Here is a 26,308-nt window from a genome sequence, read left to right on the forward strand (position 1 = left end):
TGAAGTTTTTGAGTAGGAAGTTTATTAGTAAAATTCAGTTAATAAAAAAGGTTGTTGGACTATTATAAAATAATTTCTGATGCTTGCCACTGCTGTAGATATTGTCTTGAACCTCCTTTTTTTAAGCAACCTGTGTGCGAGTTGAGAGAGCAGCAAGTGTGCTTTATTGGAAATTTATGCAAATAGGAAGGAGCTTTGGCTTGAAAAGGTTGACTTGTAAACCGATAGACAGCTGTTTGGGACAAGGCCAAGTAATTTATTCTTCATAGATTTCCAATTCAGTAGTCTGGATCTGAAAGAAAGAACAAAGGCAGAGGAACTTGTGATAGATTGTAACAATGTAGTGAATATTAAGTGTCGTTACTGTTGGCTCGCTAATCTCAAGTGGTTAAAAGTACCTTGCCACACATCGAACCAGCAAGTACAGTATAAACTAGAACATGGATCAGCCTGTACTATAAGTCGACCCCTGACTGCGACTTGGCCAGATGACGACTTACAATGCGCTAAAGACCGCTATATAACTACGAGGGGTGACTTTAGCTGTTCCTTTTTGGGAAAAAAGATCTTGACCTGTATTCTGGTTTATACAGTAATAAGAGCATTACGATAGTGATGAGGTTCCTCATATCTGACTAAAAATATGGTGCCGATAAGTTGAATGCATTGTGGCGAGCTATGCTGATAAAATGTTGCAGCTTTCATAGAACATACACATGTAAACACAGTGCTTTTGTAAAATAATAAAACATCTGAGTATTTTTCACCTTGTGCAACTCAATTTAGCTACGTCGAAGTTGTGCCCCATTTTTGTGTGGTCTGTTCTGGCATTCAGTTTTACACTAACAATAGTTGGATTTCGCCAGTGGCAATGCTTGCTGTTTTTTCTACACAGCTCCTCACAAGAGGGGCATGTATCGTGCACACATCTGTGTAGCTGTGCTCACTGCAAAATTACAATGCAGTCTAACATACAAGCTCACTGTCACAACAACTATCTACTCCACTCCCCTCTACAATGACTTTCTGGGAATATGAGATGAGGGGGTGACGAAAGCCTATCTACGATTTCCCACTTACAACGGCTCTGTTTTCGCTACTTCACGGCAAGGTCACATTTTTTGGCTCTGCATCTTTGTTTGCATGGCCCGTTAAAAAGAGAAAAGAAATAGGGCTTGTAACAATTGGATGGTAGCTAAGCCAGAGACATGGATTACATTTGCCATCAGAATATAATGCAGAATTTTCTTTTAAGATTGTTAGCATGAAAACGCAGATCACTGTATACTTTCTGGCTGCACTTTCAGCTGCTACTAGTCTGCTAGCTTACCTACCCCCCCCTTCCTCTCTGGCACACGCGAGACAGGAAGGGAACAGTGCAACACCCACCTCCATGGTTGACTAATGACTTTATTTCCATCCAGACAATGATGGCGATAGTGAGGGAGAGAGCGAGCTTGAAATGGCTTGACTAGCTCTCTTCCCGTAAAAAAATGGAACCACAGTTTTGTGTGTATAACCCACACAAAAAATTGAGAAAGTTGAACGGTAAGGTTGGGTTTAGGGTGTTGCTTGACGGCAGCATCGGCCACTCTGCCACGAAGCCACACCTCTAAGCAAAATTCACCGCTTTCCAAAATTTTGTCATTCTCCTGAGAAATCCACCATCTGCCCACCACTGCGTGTTGAAGCTCCCTTCTTTAATGGTTGACAACTCGTCCTCTCTTCGGGTTGCCATTGTGCGTTTTGACTGCGTTAGCGGTGTTTCTAGTCTGGCGAACAGTGCCTGCGGTGTCGGCGAACTTGGGGCGGTATCCTTGGACGATCACTTTTGGTCATAGTTTCGCGAGATTTTGCGTGACTCGGCACTGGATGTATTGGCCATATGCTTCAAAATCATGGCTTCGACGTGCCCGGTGCCTAGCCACGCAAAATCTCTCGAAAGGGATATCAAGCAGGGTGTCGTAGAATGTTTTTCGTTCTGGTTTTAGTTTCGTTCCACTGAAAAACGCTACGTTGCTTCTGCTCCAGAACGGAGGAAAAAAAGATCTGTAACAGTTTATAATGGTTTTGGTTCGCATGCAAACATTTTAGAAGCAAAGTGAGGATAAAAACAGTATTTATAATTGCGATAGCAATTATCATGGATACGGTAGGTGCATTTCTGCCGTCGGCGTCGCCGTGAGGTTCTGTATAAAATCTAAGGGCGATAAAACCATCGCCGCACGCCGTATGATGTATGTGCGAGTGAAAGCTAACCGAGGGTGAACCGGCAAACGCGGTTCGATCTTATTTCAACAGAAGGCAACCGCTTACAGAACTCGCAGTGCCGAACGGAGGCGGTTCTGCTTTTCAGATTGGGCAGCACACACGGCGATCCGCCGCTATCGAGCCGGCGGCGCCATTTCACCGCCGCGGAGAGTGGGGAGGAAATTAGCAATTATTTAATGTGTCCTCTGAGGTGGGATGAGGAAACGGGCGTAGGACGGGTATTGAGTAGAGGTCACACACTCATTCACTCACAAACGCCTCATTGTGGCCGCACAAGGCTGGAATGGGAAGTAAGGGAACGAAACGCTATAACTGCCTTTCGAGTCACCGCAACGGCACTGCGCCAGGTGAAGGAGGTATAGGACAAGAGTGGAAACGGGAGAAGAACAGCCAGGGGCAAGCACTGCCAGAGGCGACAAATGCCTCTGGGGAACGCGTCCCGCAAACGGGGAAGCGAGAGAGACGGCCGAGAGGCCGTACAGCCACGCGATGCGGAGACGGAGGAGTGGAGAGCCATGGATCACCTGCTAGGCGTCAAGGAGCACCCGCTGCCGGCCCCGCGGCAGTGCCGCGACAGCGGGAGAAGGGGCAGCGAGGGCGGAGTGGACGGTAGCGGCAAATGTCACTGCAACGGCGCTGCGCGGAGGAAGGGGGTGAGAGGATAGGCGAGAACACGTGATCCGGCTTTCTAGGACAAAGGGAGAGCAAGACTCGCGCCGCGCGCGTGAGATGGCAGCAGGAACGCAGCGCAGCTAGAGCAGCGCGTGGATGATGACCTTGGTTACGGCGAGGCCGACGGCGACGCGAAACGCGGGAACGGGCGCCAAAAAGCTGCGCTCTAAGACGCGTTGCATAATTTTTGTTGTTTCGGAATTACAAAGCGAGAAATATGACCGAATAAATAGTACCGCCGCTGCTATGTAAGCAGTGTTTTCTTTCTTTAGGGCGATAGCAATTATGTGGACACTCCAAGCGAATTTTTGCCGTCGCCGTGAGGTTCTGTATATATTTAGGTATATGTATCTTATACGCCATGTCATGCATTACATGCAGGTTATATTGCCACACTACTCTCACAAAAGTCCACTCTATAAAAATTTTACACCCTTTGGGGCTTATCTTGTCCCCAAACAATAATCGTCATCTGCCTTTCTTGCATTTCCTCTCTTGAAAATTCGGCGCTCGCTACTTTCCTGTCGAGAACGCTGTGTCAAGCTGATAACGCGCAAGCCCTGCGGGCAGGCAAGACAGATGACGATTATTGTTTGGGGACAAAATACAACCCGAAGGGTGTAAACTTTTTTTTAGAGTTCCACATACCACGTCTTACATTCCTGGCAAAATTATTCTTCAGAATTTTGAGAATGGCAGCCCACAAACAAATGTCATGAAAAAAAGAAACACCGACAGCGCATGCCTTTTATCTTAAATCTTATCAGAATTAGAGAGAGAGAGAGAGAGAGATGCAAATGAGAGAAAGGCATGGAAACGATAACTGTATAGTGAATAGTCTTTTTACGTCCCATGGACGCCGTAATGGAGGTCTACGGATACCTCCGGGATCCTACCTCCGGGATCGGCCCACGAAAGGGCTTTGAAACATACACGATACGTAAAAGTGGTGGTAAAGTCGCTAATAATGGAAGGAGAGAAAGGAAAGGGAGCTACCGATTTCAGCCGGATGGGTCTACTCGTGAAGCCAAGGCCAAATAGGTTTGTTGCCTAGTCCAGGGGTCCGCAACACACCAAATGCCTGCTTACGCAGACGTCCCTGCGGATGTTCTCATTGTTGCCCTTCCTTTTCTTCATATTATTATTATTAGTACTAGTAGTGATAGTATTAGCAGCAGCAGTGGTAGTAGTAGTAGTAGAAATAGTGATTATTAATTAATAAAGTAAGTCGTGACTATTTAATAAACATGTGTGAAATTGCAGAGGACCCCTAGCACAACAGCTCGTTTTTACTTGGCTTACGTTTACTTAATTCACACTGCCACTACAGCTACAAGTCTTGCATGTCGTGTAGTATTCTAACATGTTGCTATCGCATTCATTTTTTCGCCCTTACGGTGAAACTGTGATATATATATATATATATATATATATATATATATATATATATATATATATATATAGATGACGATTATTGTTTGGGGACAAAATACAACCCGAAGGGTGTAAACTTTTTTTCAGAGTTCCACATAGCACGTTTTACATGCCTAGGTTATATATATATATATATATATATATATATATATATATATATATATATATATATATATATATATATATATATATATATATTATATATATAATCTGTATTGTCAAAAATAGTTTTGACAATACAGATTTTTTAAGATAAAAAACTATAAGCGCAGCGCACGTGGCGTGTTTTGCAGAGGAGTTCCTATACGCGGCGTGCACGCCGATGGCCGCGCCACTGGTGGCGGCCTTGCGCAGAACGCACGGGAGAGGAGCGAGCCGCGCGCCGTAGCACGCCGTAGTTTGTTGCGTCGCTGATAGTGCTTCTCCGTCTTATGTGTGTTTTCAGAGCTAAATAGGCAACACCATTCGCATGTGTGGGATGGCCAAAGCTTCCGAAGAATGTCGAAGAAGAATTGTTGCAGGGTGGGGGGCTTAAATACCGGCGAAAACGTGCCGGCGATACGGTTCTAATTATTCCCCGCAAAGCCTCATCTGCAGGAGCAACGGTGGCAATGGATCGTCGCTTCGGCGCGAAATTTCTTGTTCTCATCCTTTCCTTTGTTGTTTCGGTGTTTTTTCTTTTTTATTGTTATTTATTTACTCGATTGTAGTTAGACGCGTAAGCGACGAAGTTCGTCTGCAGTGCAACATGCGGTTTAAAGGCATTTCGCTAAAGTTCGGAATGCCGTTTGCCGCTTATATTGTTTTCCGCTTCTTTACCGCGTTCGGCTAGCTAGGCAGCACGACTGCATGAGCGCATTGTGTTGTATGTTAAAGCTACAGAAGTTTGCAAGAACTGAAATTGTTAGTTTTATGTGGCCCGGTAAATCCTCGCACCAGCTGTCGCGCACTTCATGTTTTTACATCTATTTTATGTGTGGTTTCGCACGTTTAACTGTTGCTAGTTGCTTCATGCATAACTCTTGATTCTTTTGAGCTGCGAGGTTTTCACCCTGCCTCGTTTGTAAAGGGTATAAGTCACGCTGTGTCTTATCGGAATGACACCAAGCAAGTGCTTCTTTAACAGCTTTATTCATTTCTCCCGAGGGCATCTTAGATATTGTGGTTTTTTGGGAAATGTGTTTAGAAAATAGGTAGCTCAGGGCGAGAATTGCTAATAGTTGCTGCATATGGTATTTTTGTTCCATTTTTCGCGGATCCATTTTTCGCTGAATAGTTCGCGTCACGTTTGGTAAGTCATCACACCTTGATGCTGTCTGAGCAGACTTAACACGCCGAGTGGTTTGTTTGTTTCACAACGTAGTCGCTTCTTGCAAGTGAATTTTGTACTCACTGAATTATTTCTTATTATGCTTACGCCGCATAGGACTAAACCCGGCCTTGCCGCCAGCGCTGGATCTAATTTGACTGGCGCTGCTCTGCCTTTAAATATATCATGTGGCACCTCTCTCTAGTAACATTTAAAAAAAGTACTGCAAAGTTAGTCAGACTATAGCTTTGTACGTTTCCAAGCAGCTCCCCTAGGGAATTTAATATTGCAAAAACTGCAGCGCGAGCGGCAGTTCATCGGCGGTATACAGCGCTAACACGCGCTTTTATTAACCCGTGCGTTTGTTGGCTTCGTTGACTATAGTGTACGCGTTTCTATCAATAAATTCGCAATTATTCTTCTTCAGGCGACTTTCACTACACTTATTCGGCGGCGTCACATGTATTCATCGGCAGAAAAATCACACCGCGGCATGTGCAGACATCGCACCGTGCGGATTTGTTATCTAAGTATGCACTAACGACGGGTGCTTATTATTGAGGTGCAGAAGCAGCATTACGGCAAGGGTAGAATTTAAAAAAAACACGGTCGAGACATCGCATTAGTCAACAAAATTTGTCGGCTAGTTTACATGAGCTCCGCTTCATGTAAATGGTCTTCATGGCGTTTGTCTGCGGGACGCACCTGGCGCGTATGTGGACCATGTTGCCCCAAACACCGGTAACATCTTGTTCATACCCGCTCCCACAGAGGTCTGCGTCTTCGCTACAGCTCTCACCGCAGAAGAAGCAGTCTGGCGCCCGAACAAAGGACAAATCGCAGCCGCGAACTTCAGTCACCCTTGCTGCAAAGCGTTGTCGTCTGCTACTGCTCCCGCGCGTATTGTTGGAAGCGCCCGCTAGGTGGCCATCAGTGGCGCCTCTATAGGCGGTGCACGCGGCCTATAGGCGAGGTGGACATACCCTGCCACTAAAAATGTGAGCTTAAGAAGACTAATTATCAAAATTTTTAAAACTTTCTTTGTGCCTTGGGGGCACTTGCTTGCATTGCGAATTTGAAAAGCGGTCACCATTTATTGCGCACTTATGGTTTTTAAAACAATCTTGAAAGTCTCGCCTAATCCGAGAGATTTATCGTCAAATTTCAACGGTAAATCGAAGAAAAAAAAAAAACCTGTAACCACGAGCACACGCGGACTTCGTATGTCGCAGCGGCGGTTTACTCAGTCGCATTTCTCGTTTTTTATTTCCGAAACAACAACAACAACAACAACAAAATACGATGCAACACGTTTTTACAGATTACATGAGTTGAATTCAATAGACTTAATTTGGGAAATCTGAAAGAAAATCGAGGATGGCTTTTTTAAAGAGGTTTTTAAGGTATATCGCTAATTTAAAGGGACACTAAAGCGAAACGAGAAATCAGTTTAGACTAATAAAGCATTATTTGAGAGCCCTGCAGGCAATCATCTCAAAATAATAGTTTGATTATTAGATGGGAAAATGAAGGTCGAAGTATCAGTATTTGAATTTCGCGCCGAAACGCCGACGCCGGTACGTCAGTGTGACGTCAGGGATTCCAAAGTATGTTTTCGCATTTGGGCCGCGTTGGCGTAGTAAAGATTCCCGAAATTTGCCATGTTTAATATTTGGCTCCTCTGGAACACGATGTAGTCAATCTGTACCGGTATGTATAATTAGTAGGCCCTAGAAGATGCCATCGAAATCCACGACGTCACAGCAACCAGGTGCAGGAACTTGAAGGAGGCGTCGCCACCCTTCTTTCATTTGTGCGCTTTTTCTGGCTTACCAATCGTCTTATCGTGATAAGAGTGGTGTTTTTGGTGTCCTAGAGAGGTAATCTACTGTTGCAGAAGAACAGTGTCCCTTTAACAATAGGCCTAAACTTGAGCGCTCCTCGTGATTTTTAGTGCAGCCTAGGGCAAATATAGTTGTCTAAATTTCAACAACTTTCATGGCAACACTGACAAAATTGGGAAACCGTGCTCTTTGCAGATACAGAGAAAAAAAAAAAAATCTTGGCTTCGCCCAGTATTGCTTAATGTTCTGTTTTCTTCGCGATTTTGTTTCTTCCCACCACAGTGGTCATACTCTGTAATAACTATTTAGAATCGATGATATTGACGCGTGTCCTATCACTAAATATATTTAGTGCTGTAGGCACAGCACCTTCATTTCGTGGGGGGGGGGGGGGGGGGGGGGGAGGCGGGACAGCTGACCAAAATGCAGGTTTGGCAAAATTCACACACGCAAAAAAAGCTCCTGACTGATGGTGCGCTTCCATATTTCCAAGATTGATTTCTTCTTTCTTGGCATCCGGGCAGCGAAATATATGTTTTGATCAAAATTAAAAATGGTCACCGGACACGTACGGCCGAACTTATGTGAACGCACCCTTTGCTGTTACGTGGTCAATATGACCGTCCCATGTCATATTCTTAGTGAAAAGCACCTAATAATTTAAGTGATCTTACTGTTTCGATTTTTGAATCATTAAACATGCTGTCGCTTACGCGCACAACTTTGTTTTTGGGCACAAGTCCAAAACACAGGTTAGTATGGTTTTGTTTCAGCTTTGTTAACTTTTAATGCATTATACCGTGTCCATTTCTCCAGACGCATAAGCTTAGAAGTAATCCTTGTAATCGAATTTGATGATGTGGCTTAGAACAAGTATCATTTGGCGTATATGACGTGTTCTACTTCAGTGCGCAATGTCATTGAAATATAATTTCCAAAGAAGAGGGCTCTAGATACTAACTTCGGGCACTCCAAGTGAAATCTTATTAACGCCAGATAAGTACCAATTTATGTCCACGTGTTATTGTCTGTGCGTTAGATAACTGCGGCTAAGCAACAATCACTTTCCTCTGAAACCGCAAGCTTCTAATTTTTTTTTTTTTCAAGTAGCAAGATGTGGTTTAGGTAATCAAATGCTTTAGTGAAATTTATGGGCACATAGAGGAGTCACGGCCCTACGTGGGCAAATGAATTACAACTCAGAGGCACGCTTCCATTTCGCATATCGTTTGTCTAAGTTGGCTTGTGCAGCCATGTTTTAAGAGGAAGCTTTAGCTCGGGCTCAACTCCGACGCGGCTTATTCAAATACATGTAAAACGCGAAAACGTTTTTCTGAGATAACCCCTGGACCGATTTTAATGAAATTTGTTGCATTTGAGAGAGAAAGTTAAATTCTAGTGACTGTTGGAAGCGGAATTTCGATTTAGGGCCTGAAGTTTGTTAAAGCGATTTTCAAATATTCGACCGTTTGAAAGAAATAGAAGAACGAAGTTTACAAATTCATAGCTCTGCATCAAGAACAGATATCGCGATTCTGTAAACGGCATCCATTAGATCATTCAAAGCGGACAAATTCGATATGTGATTTTACACCTTGCGTGAATTTGTTACGTTGGTTACGAGGGTTCTGCAAAAGCAGTATTTCTATATTATTAAATCTTTTTATATTCATGTGTAACATATCAATTTTGTCCGCTTTAGATGTACTATTCGATGCAATTCACAGAATTGTATTATTTTTTGTTGTTGAGTTACAATGTTGTAAACTTGATAGTTTCGTCTTTTTGAAAATTTTCGATTTTTGCCGATCTTTAATAAAAGATTGACGACCTAACTCGAAAATTCGAAACCAACAGTCACTAGACTTTAAGTTTTTCTTTTAAATGCAACAAACCTCGTCAAATTTGGTGCGGTGATTGCCGAGAAAAACGAATTCTCCTTTTACATGTATTTAGATAGGAGCACGCGAGCAGGTAGGGCTGGAACACGGAGGAAGGAAACTAAGGAGAGGCCCTACCCCCTCCGCGCGCTAGGAGAAAAGTGTGGCGGAAATGACGTAGTAGGTTCTCATTTTTTTGCTGCTTTTTTATTTTTTCTGTTGTATGGCCACGCCTTTTGGGCCACAATGGCGGCGTTGTTATGGTTTTGAGCGCTCACACGTGTTGCTCTGGTAGGTTTCGGGCCGTGGCAAAGGCGCTGAGTGGGCGGGTTTGCGTTAGTCACCGTGTCTTGTTGCGCTGTGTTACCTGCACCGTGCTCTGCCAGATGTTGCGCGAGCGCGCGCGCTCCGTGCGCGACACCACGCGCAGCGCGGTTTCGCGAAAGATGTAAACAAGCGAGGAGGGTGGCCCAAAAGGCGGAGCATCGCCATGAGCAACGCCAAATTCCGGCTTCACTTTTGCTTCACAAAGAGTGACGTCAGGGCCTCTCCTTAGTTTCCTTCCTCCGTGGGCTGGAAGAAGTCTGCCAAAGTCTGGCACACCGTTGATCTCTTGAGCAGCTGGTGCCGGCTGCTAGAGTGCTCAGCTTACGCCTGGCTGAAGCGGTAAAAGTGCCACTATATGCTGACATTCCTTGGTCTTGCGATGAATTTTCCCGATTTGCGAAAGGAGAAAGATCAAAGACTGTCAGGGTGCATGAGAGGTATACGCTGCTGCACCGAAGAAGCCTTTTTTGGTACAGCTCCCGTTTTACATTGTGCGGCTACTGGTGTCTGAGCGACTATGGTTACAGTGCTGGTCAAGTACTTGAGCTCCCTCAGATTTACTTTGACGCAGTTACACCTCTGCCACCGCTTTTTAACGCGACAGCGTTAAGGAGCTCGTGTCGCAGAAAAGACGGTGTCGTCGGCGGCGTTGGCCGTGAGCGATAAATCTCGGCAGGCACTTCATGAATAAAAAACAACTTGCAAGATGGGCTGGGTGGGAATCGAACCAGGGTCTCCGGAGTCTGAGACGGAGACGTTACCACTCAGCCACGACTTTTTTTCTTTCTTTATTGCACTCAGCCAGGACTTCGATGCTTCAAAGCGGTATTTTCCCCCTACTCAGTTGTTGGGAACCAAGCCAGGCGAGATCGCTACGCACCATCGATTATGGCTTAATTCTCAGTGGCCACGTGACCACAACGGGGATAGAAATACAGGTTGCTAACAAACATTTCGAATTGGCTTGTTATCAATTAGTACACAAAGGATAATTCCTTAAAGCTTTACTTAACACGGAGGTCAAATAATATGCCCAACAGCCGTGCTGACAACTATCGTCATCTGTCTTGTCCGCATTTCCTTTATTTAACGCTTCGAAGTCATGAACGGCATGCGCGTTATCAGCATGACAGAGCATTCTCGACAGGAAAGTAGCGGGCCGCAGCATTTTCAAGAAAGGAAACGCAAGCAAGGCAAATGACGATTATTGTTGTGTGGCAAATATACACCACAAATGGTGTACATTTGTTTAAGAGTATATCACCAGCATGCTCTGGATCAGTATAGGTTGTGGTCTGGATATTGCGAAATTCCGGAATGTTAATTGTAAGATTCGCCATCTTGCACGCTATGATTGGCTGACATGATGGCTAGCCCTTTATGACTGGCTGGGCAAATAAAACATGGTGCAAATCTCCAGTTTGAATGCTGCCATGACGATCGACGCCTTGCTCGCGGCGAGCTGCTCGTTTACGGACGGATGGCGTTTGCCTATTGAGATGAAGGACCGTGCCCAGGCTGTCTGTCAGCCCAAGCATGAGGTCTGGTCGACGTGTCTTGATAGGAAAGCAAAACACCTACATACCTTCGGTCACGGATGTCAACAAGATGGCCGCCGCTGCGACGAACGCCATCAGCGCGAACGACAACGCCAGCACGGGAGCAGCCGCTTCCAGAGGACATCCGGGTTCTTCGGAAAGACGCCTCGGTGGCCTGCACATGCGGCAAACTGCCATGTGGGAAACTGGATTGTGGTAAGAAAGTGCTCACTGTATCGAAATAAGCTGCTTGGAGCAGATGCACGATGCTCCCGCATGGTATTGGGCACATACCAGAACGCAGACGTCACTGACGCCGTAAGTAGGTATAGACCTCTATTTCGTATGCCAGCAGTGGTGTGTGTATGACGCAATAAAACTTGCGCACGCACGTCTGTTCCAGTTGAATGTGAGGAGACCAAAGTTACACCTTAAAGATCTATAATGTCCAAGGATTCTGCGAGTCATCAGCGTCTAATAAGTTATACGCCCCCCGCCCTAGTTATTTTAGAGCGCAGCTCTTTGGCGCCTGTTACTGCGTTTCGCGTCGCCGTCGTGCCTCGCCGTAACCAGCTCCGTAGCCGAGGCCAGTGCGCCGCTCTAGCTGCGCTTGAGGGGCTTTAGCTGCGCGCGCTCCTGGCGCCATCTCGCGCGCGGCGCGAGTATTGGTCTCCCCTTTTCCTACAAAACCAAATCACGTGTTCTCGCCTATCCTTTCACCCCCTTCCTTCGCGCAGCGCCGTTGCAGTGACTCTCGCCTTGCAGTGACTCTCGCCGCTACCGTCCACTCCGCACCCACCTTGCAGCCTCGCGCGTGATCCATGGCTTTCCACTCCTCCGTCTCCGCGCCACAACCCAATCCCAAACGCAGAACCGCCTCCGTTCGGCACTGCGTGTTCTGTATGCGGTTGCCTGTTGTTGAAATAAGGCAGCAGCTGCGCTCAAAGATCGCATTACCAAGAAGCGTAATCGTCGGCCATTTTTTGACAACTCTACCCCCACGTCCATTCCTGCGACCGCGCACGCAACAATATTTTCAATGTGTGTCTTAAACGGTGCCTCACCATGCAGGTCCCATTTCAAATTTTGGTTACACGCTGGAAGTTTCAGGGCGCCATCTAGAGAACATTCTACCTCAAGAATTTTTCGAATTGGTTCATTGTTAGAGGATGTAGGAGAAATTGAATGTCGTGGTGCCATGCTGCCCGAAAGTTCGCTCCACTGCAAATGCATACACTCTCTCCTTCTGATTCGACTAGCATCCGCAAGCGACGTTTCTCCCCTGCCTCCACCGATACCAGAGCTGCGGGAATGTATCACGTTCACGTCATAAGCTCTGCCTCCTTTTATTCCGATAGCAATTATACGAACACGTAAGCGAATTTTCGCCGTCGCCGTGAGGTTCCGTACATACTTCACTATATGTATGCTATATGCCGTACCATGCTATATGAGATGCGGTATGTGCGGGTTATAGTGCCACACCATTCTATCACTAACGTTGCTCATACCAGCGAGCCTTACGTTTTTGACGAAATTTCTCCTCAGGATTATTAAAATTAAATTATAGGGGTTTTACGTGCCAGAACCACTTTCTGATTATGAGGCACGCCATAGTGGGGGACTCTGGAAATTTCGACAACCTGGGGTTCTTTAACGTGCACCTAAATCTAAGTACACGGGTGTTTTCGCATTTCGCCCCCATCGAAATGCGGCCGCCGTGGCCGGGATTCGATCCCGCAACCTCGTGCTCAGCAGCCCAACACCATAGCCACTGAGCAACCACGGCTGGTTTCCTCAGGATTTTTGAATATGGAAGCTCACAAACTATTGTCATGAAACAAAACATCAATAGTGTGTGCCCTCATCCTAAATATTCACAGACCTAAATATTAAAAGTGCGAAACAATAACAGTACCCGAACCCGAAAATGATGTAATCTTATTGGCGCGGCTGTGCACACCTCCGGGATCAGCCCAAGAAATAGGTTTGAAACATACCCGATACGAAAAAAGTCGCTAAGAAAGACGTCGGCTTTAATAAAATAAGCATAACTGAAATTGTACGATGGCAGGGTGCAAACGGAGGATCCTTAGCACAACAGCTCGCTTTTACTTATACAGCTTGCGTTTACTTCAATTCATACTGCCACTGCAGCTACGAGCCTTACAATTCGTGTAATACTCTAACATCTAGCTATGGCATTCATTGCTTAGCCCTTACGGAGAAACTATGATATATTTTCTTTCTTTTTCTCTGCGCGGCGCACTCCGGTGGCGGTATTGCGCGCTTCACATTGGACGAGTCACCGAGACCACGTGCCATAATCAGTGACGTTGCAGGCAGTGCGTCTCACGTAGAAGCATTTGTGTGTGTGACGTTGACCCTCCGGCTGGAAGCGACAGCATCAAACTTCTTTACCGTACTTGTCCGACCCAAAAAGAGCCCATAGAGAAATGTCGGGACTTTTCGCCGAGAAATCTTGCCTCTGTTGCACCTCAAAACGTGGCTTTGCGCATATCTACACAAAGTCTTGTTAATTTCGATAACAAGGAAGACGACGGGCTTCGCTTTGATGGCCGCCTAAAATTCCGTGCCAACAGCATCATAGTAACGAATACTACATAGCCTGTAATGGAGAAGCGTCTGTTCTTTTATCGTCAGTGGTTGGTCCCTGTCGCTATGACACACGTAAAATCAGGTTTGCCTCTTCGCAGTCTGTGTTCGGCGCTCTGCCAATGTCACGGTCATCGACGACGGGAGTAGTACGTGCCCCATGGGCACACCCTGCGTACGCGCCGCCCAGCAATGTACAAGAGCATGAGCATGACGTCCAGTTGAATATTTAACACTAAACGAATTTGCAGTAACAGCGTCTCATTATTTATTGGTTCTGTGGCCGCTAAATCGGTATCTACCTAATCTCCCCACCCCCTCGCTTCGCTCCTCTTGGCGCAGGAGCCCTCCGTATCAGGTCTGGTAGTGAAGTATACAAGAACATCTACTACAGAAGTGAAAGCGGAAAACAATATAACAGTGAAAAAATATGCAGAAGCCCTTGACGATGATTGTCAGAGTAAGCGAATAGCCCAGACGAACGAACAAGCAAGCGGCAGTCCCACCCTCCCCCCATCCCCGCAACTCGGTTGCCCGAGAGCACGCACTCTTTCCCTCGGCGCGCCTTCCAGGTGTGCCTTCAACGGTGGAGAGCGAATGCGCGATCCACTTCTTGCTCTGCTTGGTGTGTCGGCGTCCACCACGGACTGGTCACCGCTGCTGGTCATCTCTAGGCGGCCAGCTACACGGTCTTTTGATTCGTACGAGAGCAGAAAACATTGCCGCATGCAACACTGACTCAATATTTTCAGTCTCCTTTAAGGAATGATATGTACGAGAGAAGGAAACATTGCGGCTGTTCTTATTTGAGTAGATAAACAATAACTTATATAATTCAAATGCACGTATAGAAATGTGTCATTGCAAAAGGTCACAATTTTCCTGGTTGCATCGAACTGTGCTTTAGCTAAACCAGTTCGCTCTTTAGACGTATCGTCAGTGACAAAATATTAGAGCAGCAGTATTTTACTTGTTACTGGCCCCATACGTTGAAGTCACGGCGTGTTTTCGCCGTCGTCGTCTGCTGAGAAGTTCGATTAGCATTGATTTTCATTGACCATCTTCATGCCCGCCACAGACCCTTTGCCCGCTATCTGGAGAAACGCGTGGTACCAAGATAATTTATCTACGCACGTCTAGTTGAACCTGCCATAGATCGACATAGCGCATAACTTGCCGAGATTACATGATGCACTTCATTCACTGGATACCGCAGACTGGGTGGAGACGGACGTCTTCGATATCTCTGTCCTGCTTCCGGAGGAATGAGTGCCTGAACCGACGGACTCGAATTTAAAAATACTGACTTCATGAGTGGAGGTGGGGCGTGACTGTATGGAGGGGAGGGATGTGATCCCTCCGCATTAAGCAGTGATTCCGCTTTCTGTGGAATGACTGCTTCCCCGGAAAACGGCTGGACAGTACCGACGCGGGCAAGTGCCCATTGCCCTGCCATCACTCTCATTCGACCAAGCATTTCCGACCGTCATAGTGAACGGGAGGGTAAGAGGTGCCTAGGCCACGTGGGCCTTTCCGGACCAAAGTGCATGTGTGGCTAGCGCTTGTTCTTTCTTTCTTCTTTTTTTTTTCTCCCCGTGAAAGTCGCAGTCTATAGCTGTCAAACGTTTCGAAGCGCTTGCGCAAGTGACAGGGCTTTTGTAGCGTGCCTGGCGCTCCGAACAACAGGACAGGGAATATCGCCGACCCTCTTAGTCGGACCTCTTTAGTTTTGGAATGGCGAAAGTTCCACTTAGGACCGTTGAGGTCCAGTGCGGTCACGTACGCAGCGGCCTCGGAAATTTCAGGCAAGCGATCACCAGGTCCCACGCGAAGCTCGCGCAGAATTTGAACACCAAGGACGCGTGAACTCGGTGACGCAAACCAAACGATGCGCGCGCGCTTATACGCGAGCAATTAAGGGCCTACGAGATTAACTTGATTTGCGTTGATCCTCGATACACGAAAGAATAAAAAACAACACTTGTCACTCAGTTGATTGTTGCAAGTTTGCCGATTCGTATACACACGGATGGTCTAATTTTTGTTCCGAACATATTAATCTTTCTCACACTGTCGCCCCTTTCACGATGTAGTTACGGCGTGACGCTTTGTATGCTGTGACTATTTGTGCACCAATATAATATCAGTCTTGAGCAGCCCTTGCTGCATGTATTTCAAAAGAGGCTCGCACTCGTGTCTTCATTCTGTTTTTGCCTCCTTTAGGATTTCATGTGCATTTGCGCTTAGTTTTCATCGCGCACCGTTCGATAATCTGTTTTCTTAAGGGAGCATGATCAAGTCAACTGCATACGAGCGAGTCAACAACGGCTGTCTTTGTGCTTCCGGACTCTGTTGCTTGCGGTGAGCGTCATCTTCGGAGAGCGACGCGATGCACGAAGGAACGCTGCGACACACAACGTTTGGAATTATATACGCCGCCCGCATGGTCGGCGTATATAATTTCGTCATTAAACACGATGGCTTTCGTTTGATCGACGGACGATTGTAAACCCACTGACCCCGCGAGAAGCTTGTGGCCTGGCTAATGGCGCAAAAAAGAAAAGAACACGAGAGGAAAAGAAAATAACCTCATTGCTTAGTACGTTTATGTTCTCAGAACCAATATTCGATTTAACGTGGGCAGATTTAACAAAATTATCGATTTATTTAAGTGCTTTCGATTCCCCGACGCTTATTCTAGAGCCTGAAGACCTCGAAGCAACGAAGTCAACTCAGCTTCTTGCGCGGTTTAACGAAGCTTTTCTTTTACTGAGGGATGGAAGGGGGGGTGGCGGCTTGCGTGTAGTATACGGAAGACCCGCGTATACACGTATGCGTGTATGTATGCGTTGTTATATCGGCCTGGAATTCGACCTCTCAAGTGCGGGAAACGTTCCAGCCCGCTTTCCCGTGTGGATGTAATTGCACTCAAACCCGAGAAAGCGTTACTCCTATGGCCCCTGCCACTTCACAACCTGACAAGGGGACAGAAGACTGCGCTGAACACTCAGCAACTGACACCCGCATGGGCGCAACCACAAGCAGACTTCGATTACTGCAAGGCCACGAGAAGTGAATGACCCTTCCGGCGGGGACCTCTCCACCGAATGTATCGGCTGTACGCAAGGTGTTATTTAAGGCCGTCCTGAACCCTGTATTAGGCAGAACCGCTCGAGACTCGGAAAGAGTCACAACCATGTACCAATGAAGTGAATACATTCTTTCCGCTTTTTTCACCATCACGGTGCCCGCCTTCGTCACCATCTGCTTCTTGCGGTGAAGACCTACTTCACTCGGTCGAGATCTTATGAACGTGTATTCACGTACGTATATCTATTACATACATTACTGGGTGTTGACTTCAGTAAGCATACGACAGCACCGATCGCACCAGACGCTACGCAAACGTGGCGTCACGTTCCTTGTTAAAGATATGGCGTGAGATTATTTTTTGTCCTACCGAAACAGTCTTACTGCTCACAGATAACATGATCAGTGAACGTCTTTGGCACGTCTTTGCAAAACATAGTTTACTGAAATAGCGCCCGAAATGTCTGGAGAGGTAATTGCTTTCCGTGGAGGTGAGCGTTTCTTCTATAGAACCATTGCTACGAGATTACAGATATACTTTGTGCACAGTACCCACATAGAGTGCACGACAAACATCCTGGCACAACTCCTAGTACATAACGGAAGATAAGAAAATGACTCCCCATTTCAAGCGGTCACGCATATAGGCAAGGTGAAGCCCACTCAAAGCCGTGCTTTGGGTAACTCCGCTATGTGCCTGAGGCGCTAATGCTTGAGCCATTTAGTTCAGTGAACAAGGCTTCTGCGCGGAAGCCGAAACGACTACTCTCTTTGACAACCCAATTTTGGTCGGCGTTCTGCTTATTGTGTTTCTTATAGCCGAGGTGTATAGTTATTGATTTCAATCGGGCTGCGTGCTGGTAGTCAGGGGTTCGATCCGATTGTTGACCACGCATTTCTTTTTATCGACGAGGTTCGACACGAGGCGAGACAGGAACCTACCTACCGTACCGCACAGTGCCTTGAGTGAGATAAAGGATTATTTCGAACAGTAAAAACGTGCTCACCACTCACCTCGACGTTTCCTTCTCTCCCGGACTCATGGACGGGTCCTCGCCCATCGAGCTTTCAACACTTGCTGGCACACCGAGCTGCGAAATCTCCACCGGCGCTGTCGACGGGCCCGGGAACGCTTCCACGACAAGCCAGTCTACGGGACTCATGCCGCAAGGACTGCCTTCGCTCAGCTGTATCAGCGGCTCCGGAGGCTGCGCTTCGGCGGCCATGCACGGGCTGCACTCCATCGGCGGCACGGGCACCAACGTGTCCTGGGGGAAGCCGCCGATCAGCGTGTGCAGCTCCGCGTCGATCGTGGCCAGCGGGGTCAGAAAGTCGATGTCGCCGAACACGGCGAACAAGTCGCCGTCGTCTGGATACGAGAGCGCCGCGTACGCGACGCCTTCCTGCACCGCGACTACCGGTTGTTTCGCATCGGCCGACGCCAGCGCCGCGATGTCGGGGAGGGGCCGCTGCGATGGCGGAACGGCGTGTTCCACGGAAGGCGCGAAGTCTGGCGCCACCACGGCTTCCATGATAGGACCGTGTTCAAGCGTGCGGAGTTCTGACGGTTCTATAGTGACCGCGTCCTCGGTTCGCGTTTTCGGCGCTTGCAGTCCCGGCAAACTGGCGAAGTATGACTCGGAGACGCTCTTGTAAGGCAACGCGGCTAGGTCGTTCTCCTGCCTGCCAGACTTAGTGGTCGCGAGAAGCGAGCTCTCACTCCGAGCTTCTTCTGTGCGTAGTTCGGACCAAAGCTTTCGTGGAGGAGGTGCCATCTCTTGCGCAGCTATTTCCGGCGGCACTTCTAGTGTCATGCCGATACTTGACCTGTGCTCGATCGCTGTTCCTTCCGGAGGTAGTGCGCCTTGCTTTGTAGTTGGCGCGAAGCTGCCTTCAAGCGTTCTTTCAGGCGTCTTCTGAGCAATCGCTTCCGGAATGGCTTCTGACTCTCCTTGCGCATTTAGCGAAGATTGTAACGTTGTCTCCGTGGGAAACACGGAAACATCCTCGCTATATTCCGCTTGTCCCGCGGCTCGCATTTCGCTATCGGATGTGCCTTGCTCTTGTCTAGTGCGACGAGGCATTATTTTCTCGGATGTTCTTCCGGCGGACTCACTGCGACTCCATCCTTCCAAGTTTTTCACAGTCGGCCCTGATGTTTCACGTGCTGCTTCGGCCAAGGAAACGGAATATTCTGATTCAGGAACTAACGTGTACTCCGGCTCCGTTGTTGGTTCGGATGTCTTCACGAAGTGCTGGTATGGCGGATGCGTTTCTGGAGCGGCGAAGGCTCCGCCAAATGCAAGTTCAGACGGCTGCACAGCCGAAGGTTTCGTCAAAATCTCGACTTCGGTTTGCTCTTTCTCGCGTGCTTGGCGCGCCCTTTCTGTGGCTGGTACGGAAAGTTTTTTGGTCTCGACTAAATGTTCCGCAGGTGGTTGGTGTGCTTGTCTAACAGTGACTTCACTAGCGTATTGAACGGCCAGACTTTCTTCGGATGTTTTTTCTACTGGCTCTTCAGATGATGGTTTCATGGTAGCCTCGGATGCGGCTTCTACTCTCTCTGACGGCTGATACGTTAACTCTGATGTTGGTACGGAAGTCTCTTCTATTTCTACTAATTGCTCGGCCACGGGCGGTTCTTGCGGGCCTATTTCGAAAGGGCCACCGTATCCTCCCGATTTAGGAAACAGAACTTCTTCCGACGTCAAATCAGTCGACCCTTCACCTGGTGGCTGCACAATGACTTCGACCTCTGGTTGCAGTCCCTCGTGCTGCTGACGCGCTGCTTCCGAAGAAGGGACGGAACCGTCCTCACTTTTCGCCAGAGGCGCCGCAAACAATTCGTGTTGCGGAAAGGATTCAGGAACCCGTTTGTTTTCGGACAGTTCGTACGCTTGTTCTGATGGATATAGCGAGGTTTCTTCGAGATCACTTGACTTGGCGAGCGTCTGGTAGTGCGCAGCTGCAGCCTCGGCGCTGCCATGCGCCGAGGCTGACTCCAAAGCCGATGCTTGTGTGATTTGCACCACCTGTGACCGAACTTCGTCTTTTTGATGCGCTGCTTCCGATGCAGGCAGCGAAAATTCTTTTGGTGCTACCGATGGCTCCGCGGCGCTTTGTAAATCCATACTAGGCCTGTGAGAGCCGCCATATTCGTCCATTGTCGCGGGACTATGTTCTTCTTGCGATGTCATTTCTGCCGATGCTTTAGCCGATGGCTGCGTAGCGGTTTCAAAGTCGGATTCCACTTTCTTGGACACCCGGAGAGACGCCGGTTCTGAACTTGGTAACGAAAGCTCTTCGGTCGTCCCCGCTGACGGTTCCGCAACAGCCTGATTTTGCAGACCATCGTCGTGGTCGCGTTCGTGTTCGTCTCTCGCTGCAGAAAGAAACATTTCTTCTGAGGTAGTTTCACTCGATTCTACGCCTCGCGTTTGAGTGAGTGGTTTGAGTTCAGGCCCTACATTTTCACCCGATTGTACATCGTGAGCTGATTTTTCCGCACCAGCAGGCCGGAAATCGGTTATCGCCGAGGAGAACGCTTCATCCGATGAACCGTCAACCGAACCCTCACCGAGTTGTTTATTGACGGCCTGAAAGCCGGGTCCTTTTTGTCGTGCATCTTCCTCCAAAGTGGAAAGTAACGTTCCATGAAGTTTTTCTTGCGGCTTCACGCTACGTTTGAATTCAAGAGCCGTTTCAGCAGCGCTGTCATGGTCCCTTTTCTCGATTGATTGAAGGCCGTCTTCGTGCTGTAACGATTCATAATTTTGCGACTTCTGCATCCCCTCCAAACCAGGCTCTGTTTCCGCGGGTGCTGGGTGCAATGATTCCACTGATGTTATTGGAGACTCTTCAGTCAATTTCAACGATTTCATAGCGGGCTCGTATTCCGTAGACGCGACGGTGGCTAAGCTATGTGCGGCTGTGGCAAATAGTTCTGTAGACGTCACTTCCGCAAATTCGTCACCAGGTTGTTTCTCAGCTGCGCTCGTGCTAGGGCGTGTTTCTATAGTAAAAACTGGGGCCTCTGACGTGTCTTGCGGTGGCCCTGCAGTGGGTTTTTCAAACACTGGGCGGTATTCGTCACTGCTTTCAGGCGCGAAGGAATAGTCGGGAAAAGTGAAGGAAGACTCTGTTGCAAACGTATCTTGAGCTGGGGACGTAGATTTAATGTTTTCTGCTTCCGATTCATGTTCTCTTGGCAGCAAGCGTTCTGTTTCGGCTACTTGAAAATCCCCTGCTGGGGCTTCTGCTGTCATGGAGTCAAATTCATAGCGGCGATCATATTTTGTCGTCTCTTCGTAGGCGGCAGCAGCTGTTGCTATTGTGGCTCCATGCCCTGTCATTTCGTTTATGTTGGGTTCAGGCTGCTCGATGTTGGAAAATTCTTGGTCATGCAGGCGTGACAGATCAGAAATGACGTTAGTCGGGTGAATCGGTGCTAGCACAGATTCGACAGGTGCTTCAGTCGTCATGAATTCTGGTACGTAAAGATATCCCAGTTCATACTCTGGTGGCTGTACGTCACTTGCGGTGATGTCTTTACTTGATTGGCTTGCTGAACCTGGAGCTTCGCGACAAGGTACTCTCACGGACTCGGGGACGTAGACGTACTGCTGTAAGTAACTTGGGGGCTGTTCAATAGACGCCATGACAGTAGGCGCCTGTAGTCCTGCGGGTGACTCTTGAGTAACGACGGAATGCGAGAACTTGCCTTCAAATTGCTGTTCGTAAGTTACAGGAGCTCTTGCTACATCTTCGTCAGGAGGAGCTCGGGCTTTTTTTTTATACGGCACAGTGATGTTCGAACCTCCGGCTCCTTCTGACAGAACTTCCGATTTCATGAAATCCGGCACGTACAAATATTCCGCTTCATATTTTGGCGGTTGCGCTTGGCCCACTCCCGAAGCTATGGACGATGCGTGTTCACTTGGAGCTGGATGTTCTTTTTCGCTTGGTGCCTTCGCGAATCGCATCTGGCGTTCTTCCGTTGTATACTCCGTGGACTGTTCAAAGCCCGACCCTGCCTCCTGTGGTGTCGTTTCTGCGAGTATTACTGTGCTGCCTGATAGTTTTTCCGGAGAGATTGGATATGCCGGCAAGCTGAGCTCCATTTCTGAGGTTTGTAAATTTAGACCTTGCTCACGCGTTAGAGCCGGTGCTTCTGACCTCATGAAGTCCGGTACGTAGATGTACTCTAGTGCATACTCTTGAGGTTGTTCGTAAGTTGATGGTGTGACTGGTGCCAGAGGTCCTCCGGCTGGTGCAGCTGTTGTCGTATAGTCGGGTGTATACACGCGTTCCAGAGTAGATTCAGGTGACACTTTCCCGGAAAAATCCGAGGTCGGAGTTTTTGGAGATGTTTCTTGCTTCATAAAATCGGGTACATATAAGTACTCTAGTTCGTACTGCAGTGGGCGTGCTTGGGGCGCGACAGGTGGTGGTTTTGAGGCAGTTGGTTTGGCTTGGCCGAGAAGCTTGAACGTTTTATGCTTCGTATCCGAGCTAGATAACTTAACTTCGGGAAGCAAGTATGCGTCCTCTTGGTCTTCTTTTTGTTCTGACTTAGCATCCTTGTCAAATGTTTTAAACGTTTGTGCCATGGATGTATTTCTAATTTCCGGAGAGGTAAAACTGTCCGGCACCAATTCTTCCGGTTGGTCTAGGGCTTCCTCTTTAGCTGGGATGTCAATAATCTTGTACGTCTGGTGTACCTCCTGTGAAGGCATCCGGGGAGGAAGTGGTGGCTCGGGTTGTAGGTTTGGCTCAGTCACAGCACTGTCTGGTGATGCGACGTCCTCAATCAGATGGTATGTCGGCGAGCTGGGGTGCAAAGTGACAGGTGCTTCGGGAATCTGCAGTTCCTGTGGTTGGTTGTCCTCGGAACCAACGCTGTCCTTGTCAAATTGCTCTATCAGCAGACTTTCGTCGGCACCTAGTGACGCCGTGTCGCTTTTTGGCGCTGCTTCGGCCACCACTTCTTGTTCGATAGCAGTCAGAGGCTCCTGCACCGAGCCCTCGCGGTTGTATATTTGGTATCCAGTGCTATCGCGACGAACAGAGACGGGTTCGAGCACTACCTCTTCGCGCTGTTCCACGGGTTCTTCAACTGTCGTCACGTCGATGATATTGTAAGTGCGACGCACATCAGGCGAGGCTACTTGAGGATAAGGCGCCGGTTCGGGCTCGAGCGTAGGAATGGGCTGCATGGTATCTAGTGTCGCGGTTTCCTCAAGAAGCGTGTATGTCGGTGAACTAGGGCGTACAATGAGCGGCACCTCAGGCATCTGGGGTTGTTCTGGCGGCTGGCTGTCTTCACTAACTGTGATTTCCTTGTAGCCATGCTTTACTGACAGCCTCCGGTCGTCGCGAAAAGTTTTCTTGCTCGAAAACTCGCTATGAAGCTTTTCTTGATCTGCGTTTTCTTGCTCAGGTGGCTTCAGCGGCTCTTGTTCTAAGCCCTGTCGGCCCTCATGTTCTGCGAGCGCCGTTTCTTTCACCTCTGGCTGAGGCACTGCAGAAAGTGGAGAAAGTGAAGCGCTGCTCTCTTTAGGGGCAGCCTCCACGCTCGGGACCATCTCGAGTTGGCTCTCGAATGTGTGGCTCATGAACGGGAGCGACGAATATTCGTCCTCTGGAGCTGGCGGCTTTCGTGCCTCACTTGCTGCGCTGGACGATGGCGTCGGCTTTTCTGACTGGCGCCGCCACGTATGCACCGAGTCCACGCGGGACCGCAAGGCTTCTTCCGTGGACGGCTGCGGGGTTATAGGAAAGTCGGCTTCTTCTACGGAAGGCGCGTCCGAAACCGAGTGCAGCACCGACATCTCGACGATTTTAGTCCGGCGCGGGGCGAGGCTTTTCGGATTTAAGGAGTAGTGAGTTTTGACCACTTCGGTCTCCTCGGCAGACGGAATTCCGTCCGCCATGTCGACCGCCTGCATGACGGTGCTCGCGTCGATCTTCCGCTGCGGCGATCCAATGCTCATCGGCGGGTGCAAACTCAGCTCCAACTCGTCGACTGAAGGCAGTTCGTCCGCGAAGTCTCTGTCTAGTGGCCGTGAGCCAGGAGAGCGCGTTCGCTTCTGGCTACTGGGTTGAACCTGCCGCTGTTCGGCCACTATCGGAATGAGCTTCACGGCTTCTTCTTCGGCGACGGAGGGTTCGGGCCGCAACGAGGCGATCATTTCGGCCTTGGTGACCTCTAATCTTCTATGTTCCGCTTCATGGAGAAACTGCTTCAATGTGATTTCGTTGCGGATAGAACTTTTGACCAGCTTCTTTGACTGCGCATCTGCGTCGGTAGTATTTCGCTTCTTGACCGGTTTCATGGGCTTCACGACTTGGAATTTCTCCTTAACGCGCGTCTCCATTTTGACATTGGTTGTGATAAACTGCTCTTCGTCCGAATCTGGCGGACATTTACTGGCCTCCTGGGAGTGCGATTCTTTGGGGCATGCTGCAGAATTGCTCGGCTCTCCGCCTTTGAAACAGATCAAGGGCATGAGCTCGGCATACCGCATGTCTTCCTCCTTTTCGTTTTTCAGGACTATAGTCGTAGTTATAAAATCGGTAGACTTGCTTTTCTCGTCGTCAGAGTTTGGGCGAGAAGTACCGGTAGAAAAATCTTCGGACTGGATGGGCTCGATGTATTCAAGTCTCTCTTCCATGCGAGTAACCTTCTCCGTGGTTAAGACATCGAAGTTGCACCTGTGACCATTGGCCTTTTTCTGTCCCTCGGAGGAAGTCTGCGACGGAGCTTCATCGGGCGGCTCGTACTGGTTCATCGATGGCACTACTTGCTGAAAACGCTCGACCGTAGTGACGTCGCGAAGCAGTCTTCTCGTAATAGCATCGGCGTGAATGGACAAAGAACTGAAGTCGGAAGAAGATGAGCTGCGCCGCGCTTTTCCGGCTGCTCCTGAGAGCTGTTGTTGTTCGGGAGGAAAAGGTAATCGGCCGAATTCCAGCTTTATTTTCTCGAGTTCGGCGTCGCAGAGCGCTTCGGCTTTCCCGAAAGCGTCTGTGAATCGGGAGTAATGGAAAAGTCCGTTTGCGACATCCTCTTGTAGTGAGCTGCGTCTATCAGTCTTAGTCTCAACGGTGACTGGTACCTGAAAACCGGAAGTGCTTATCGCTGCCTGCGTGCTCGCTTGTTGATCAGCGGACCACATCGCGATCTCTCTTTCCTCTACCCGGCGTGCGCCGAGCGACGAGGTCGACTTGCATGAGCTTGAGTCACCGGGAACATCGACAGTTGCGTACTTTTGCTTCAGCGTTTCCATAAAAGCAGACTCGGCGCTTTCAAACGCAGGGGTAGTTTCACTACTTGTCGATACATGCGGCGCAAGAGCCGTTCCAGAATAGACTTGCTCCGGTACGGTGGCATCCCTGAAGCTTGTGCTGTCCGTCCCTGAATACTCAATGCTGCTTGTCTTCTTCGCAAGGTCCACGGCAATGTGGTACTCTGAAATCTTCCCTATTTGTGTTTGTGGAACTTCCACTGTCGATTTCGTAGCAAAATCTGCAATGACAGGGAATCCCACATCATAACCAAAAGGCGGTATCGCAAGCTCCTTGGCCCGTGTTTCCGCTTCTGGAGCCGGAGCTTCCTTTTCTTGTACTGGAACACCTATAGGTTGTTCTCGCATCATGAATTCTGGCACGTGGAGATACTCCAGTTCGTAAGAAGGAGGCTCTACGTAAAGCACTCCGGTTGGTCTCACGACCTCGAAAACTCTCGCTTCCTCTACTTCCCGCGGTGCTGCTACTTCAGGTTGTAAACGTGCCATGAATTCTGGCACGTACATGTATTCTGGCGCGTAAGTGGGAGGCTGTGCTTGGACGTATTCAGGCGTTTCCATCGTGGGAACTTTGACAGGAGGCTCTTTTTCTTTCTCTGGAACTTCCGCCGCTGGCTTCGTAACAATACCTGCGACCCAGGGCAATTCCATTTCATAACCAGTAGAAGGCATCGATAGCATTTTGGCCGGCCTTGGCTCTTCTGGAACCAGTGCTTCCTTTTCTTCTCCTGGAACACCTATAGGTTGTTCTCGCGTCATGAATTCTGGCACGGGGAGGTACTCCAGTTCGTAAGAAGGAGGCTCTACGTAAAGCACTCCGGTTGGTCTCACGGCCTCGAAAGCTCTCGCTTCCCCTACTTCCCGCGGTGCTACTACTTCAGGTTGTTCACGTGCCATGAATTCTGGCACATACATGTATTCTGGCGCGTAAGTGGGAGCCTGTGCTTGGACGTATTCAGGCGCTTCCATCGTGGGAACTTTGACAGTAGGCTCCTTTTCTTTCTGTGGAACTTCCTCCGCT

The 26,308-nt window shown here is 48.5% G+C and overlaps 1 protein-coding gene across 2 annotated transcripts; it reads right to left on the minus strand.

Annotated features, from left to right (window-relative positions):
- On the minus strand, positions 1 to 26,308 carry LOC126546259 (uncharacterized). Of its 2 annotated transcripts, XM_050194414.3 has the most exons (3): positions 17,996 to 26,308; positions 11,323 to 11,450; positions 1 to 292 (listed from the first exon to the last, which is right to left on the minus strand). In XM_050194414.3, exons 1-3 carry the CDS (start codon positions 26,254 to 26,256, stop codon positions 279 to 281), a joined length of 8,403 nt encoding a protein of 2,800 aa, XP_050050371.3. In that variant the 5' UTR covers positions 26,257 to 26,308; the 3' UTR covers positions 1 to 278. The 2 variants fall into 2 exon arrangements, with proteins under 2 accessions (XP_050050371.3, XP_050050384.3); XM_050194427.3 differs by lacking the exon at positions 1 to 292 and having other exon boundaries at positions 11,363 to 11,450; positions 17,989 to 26,308.

Source organism: Dermacentor andersoni, chromosome 3 (assembly GCF_023375885.2).
Source record: "Dermacentor andersoni chromosome 3, qqDerAnde1_hic_scaffold, whole genome shotgun sequence".
In the NCBI taxonomy this organism is placed as follows: domain Eukaryota; kingdom Metazoa; phylum Arthropoda; class Arachnida; order Ixodida; family Ixodidae; genus Dermacentor; species Dermacentor andersoni.

Excerpts from the sequence above, each read along its gene's own strand:
- LOC126546259 (XM_050194414.3), bottom strand. The coding sequence starts at position 26,256 with ATGGAAGCGCCTGAATACGTCCAAGCACAGGCTCCCACTTACGCGCCA. Across the intron at positions 11,451-17,995 it reads GGAGAGAAGGAAACGTCGAG|GCCACCGAGGCGTCTTTCCG; the intron begins GTGAGTGGTGAG and ends CCGCATGTGCAG.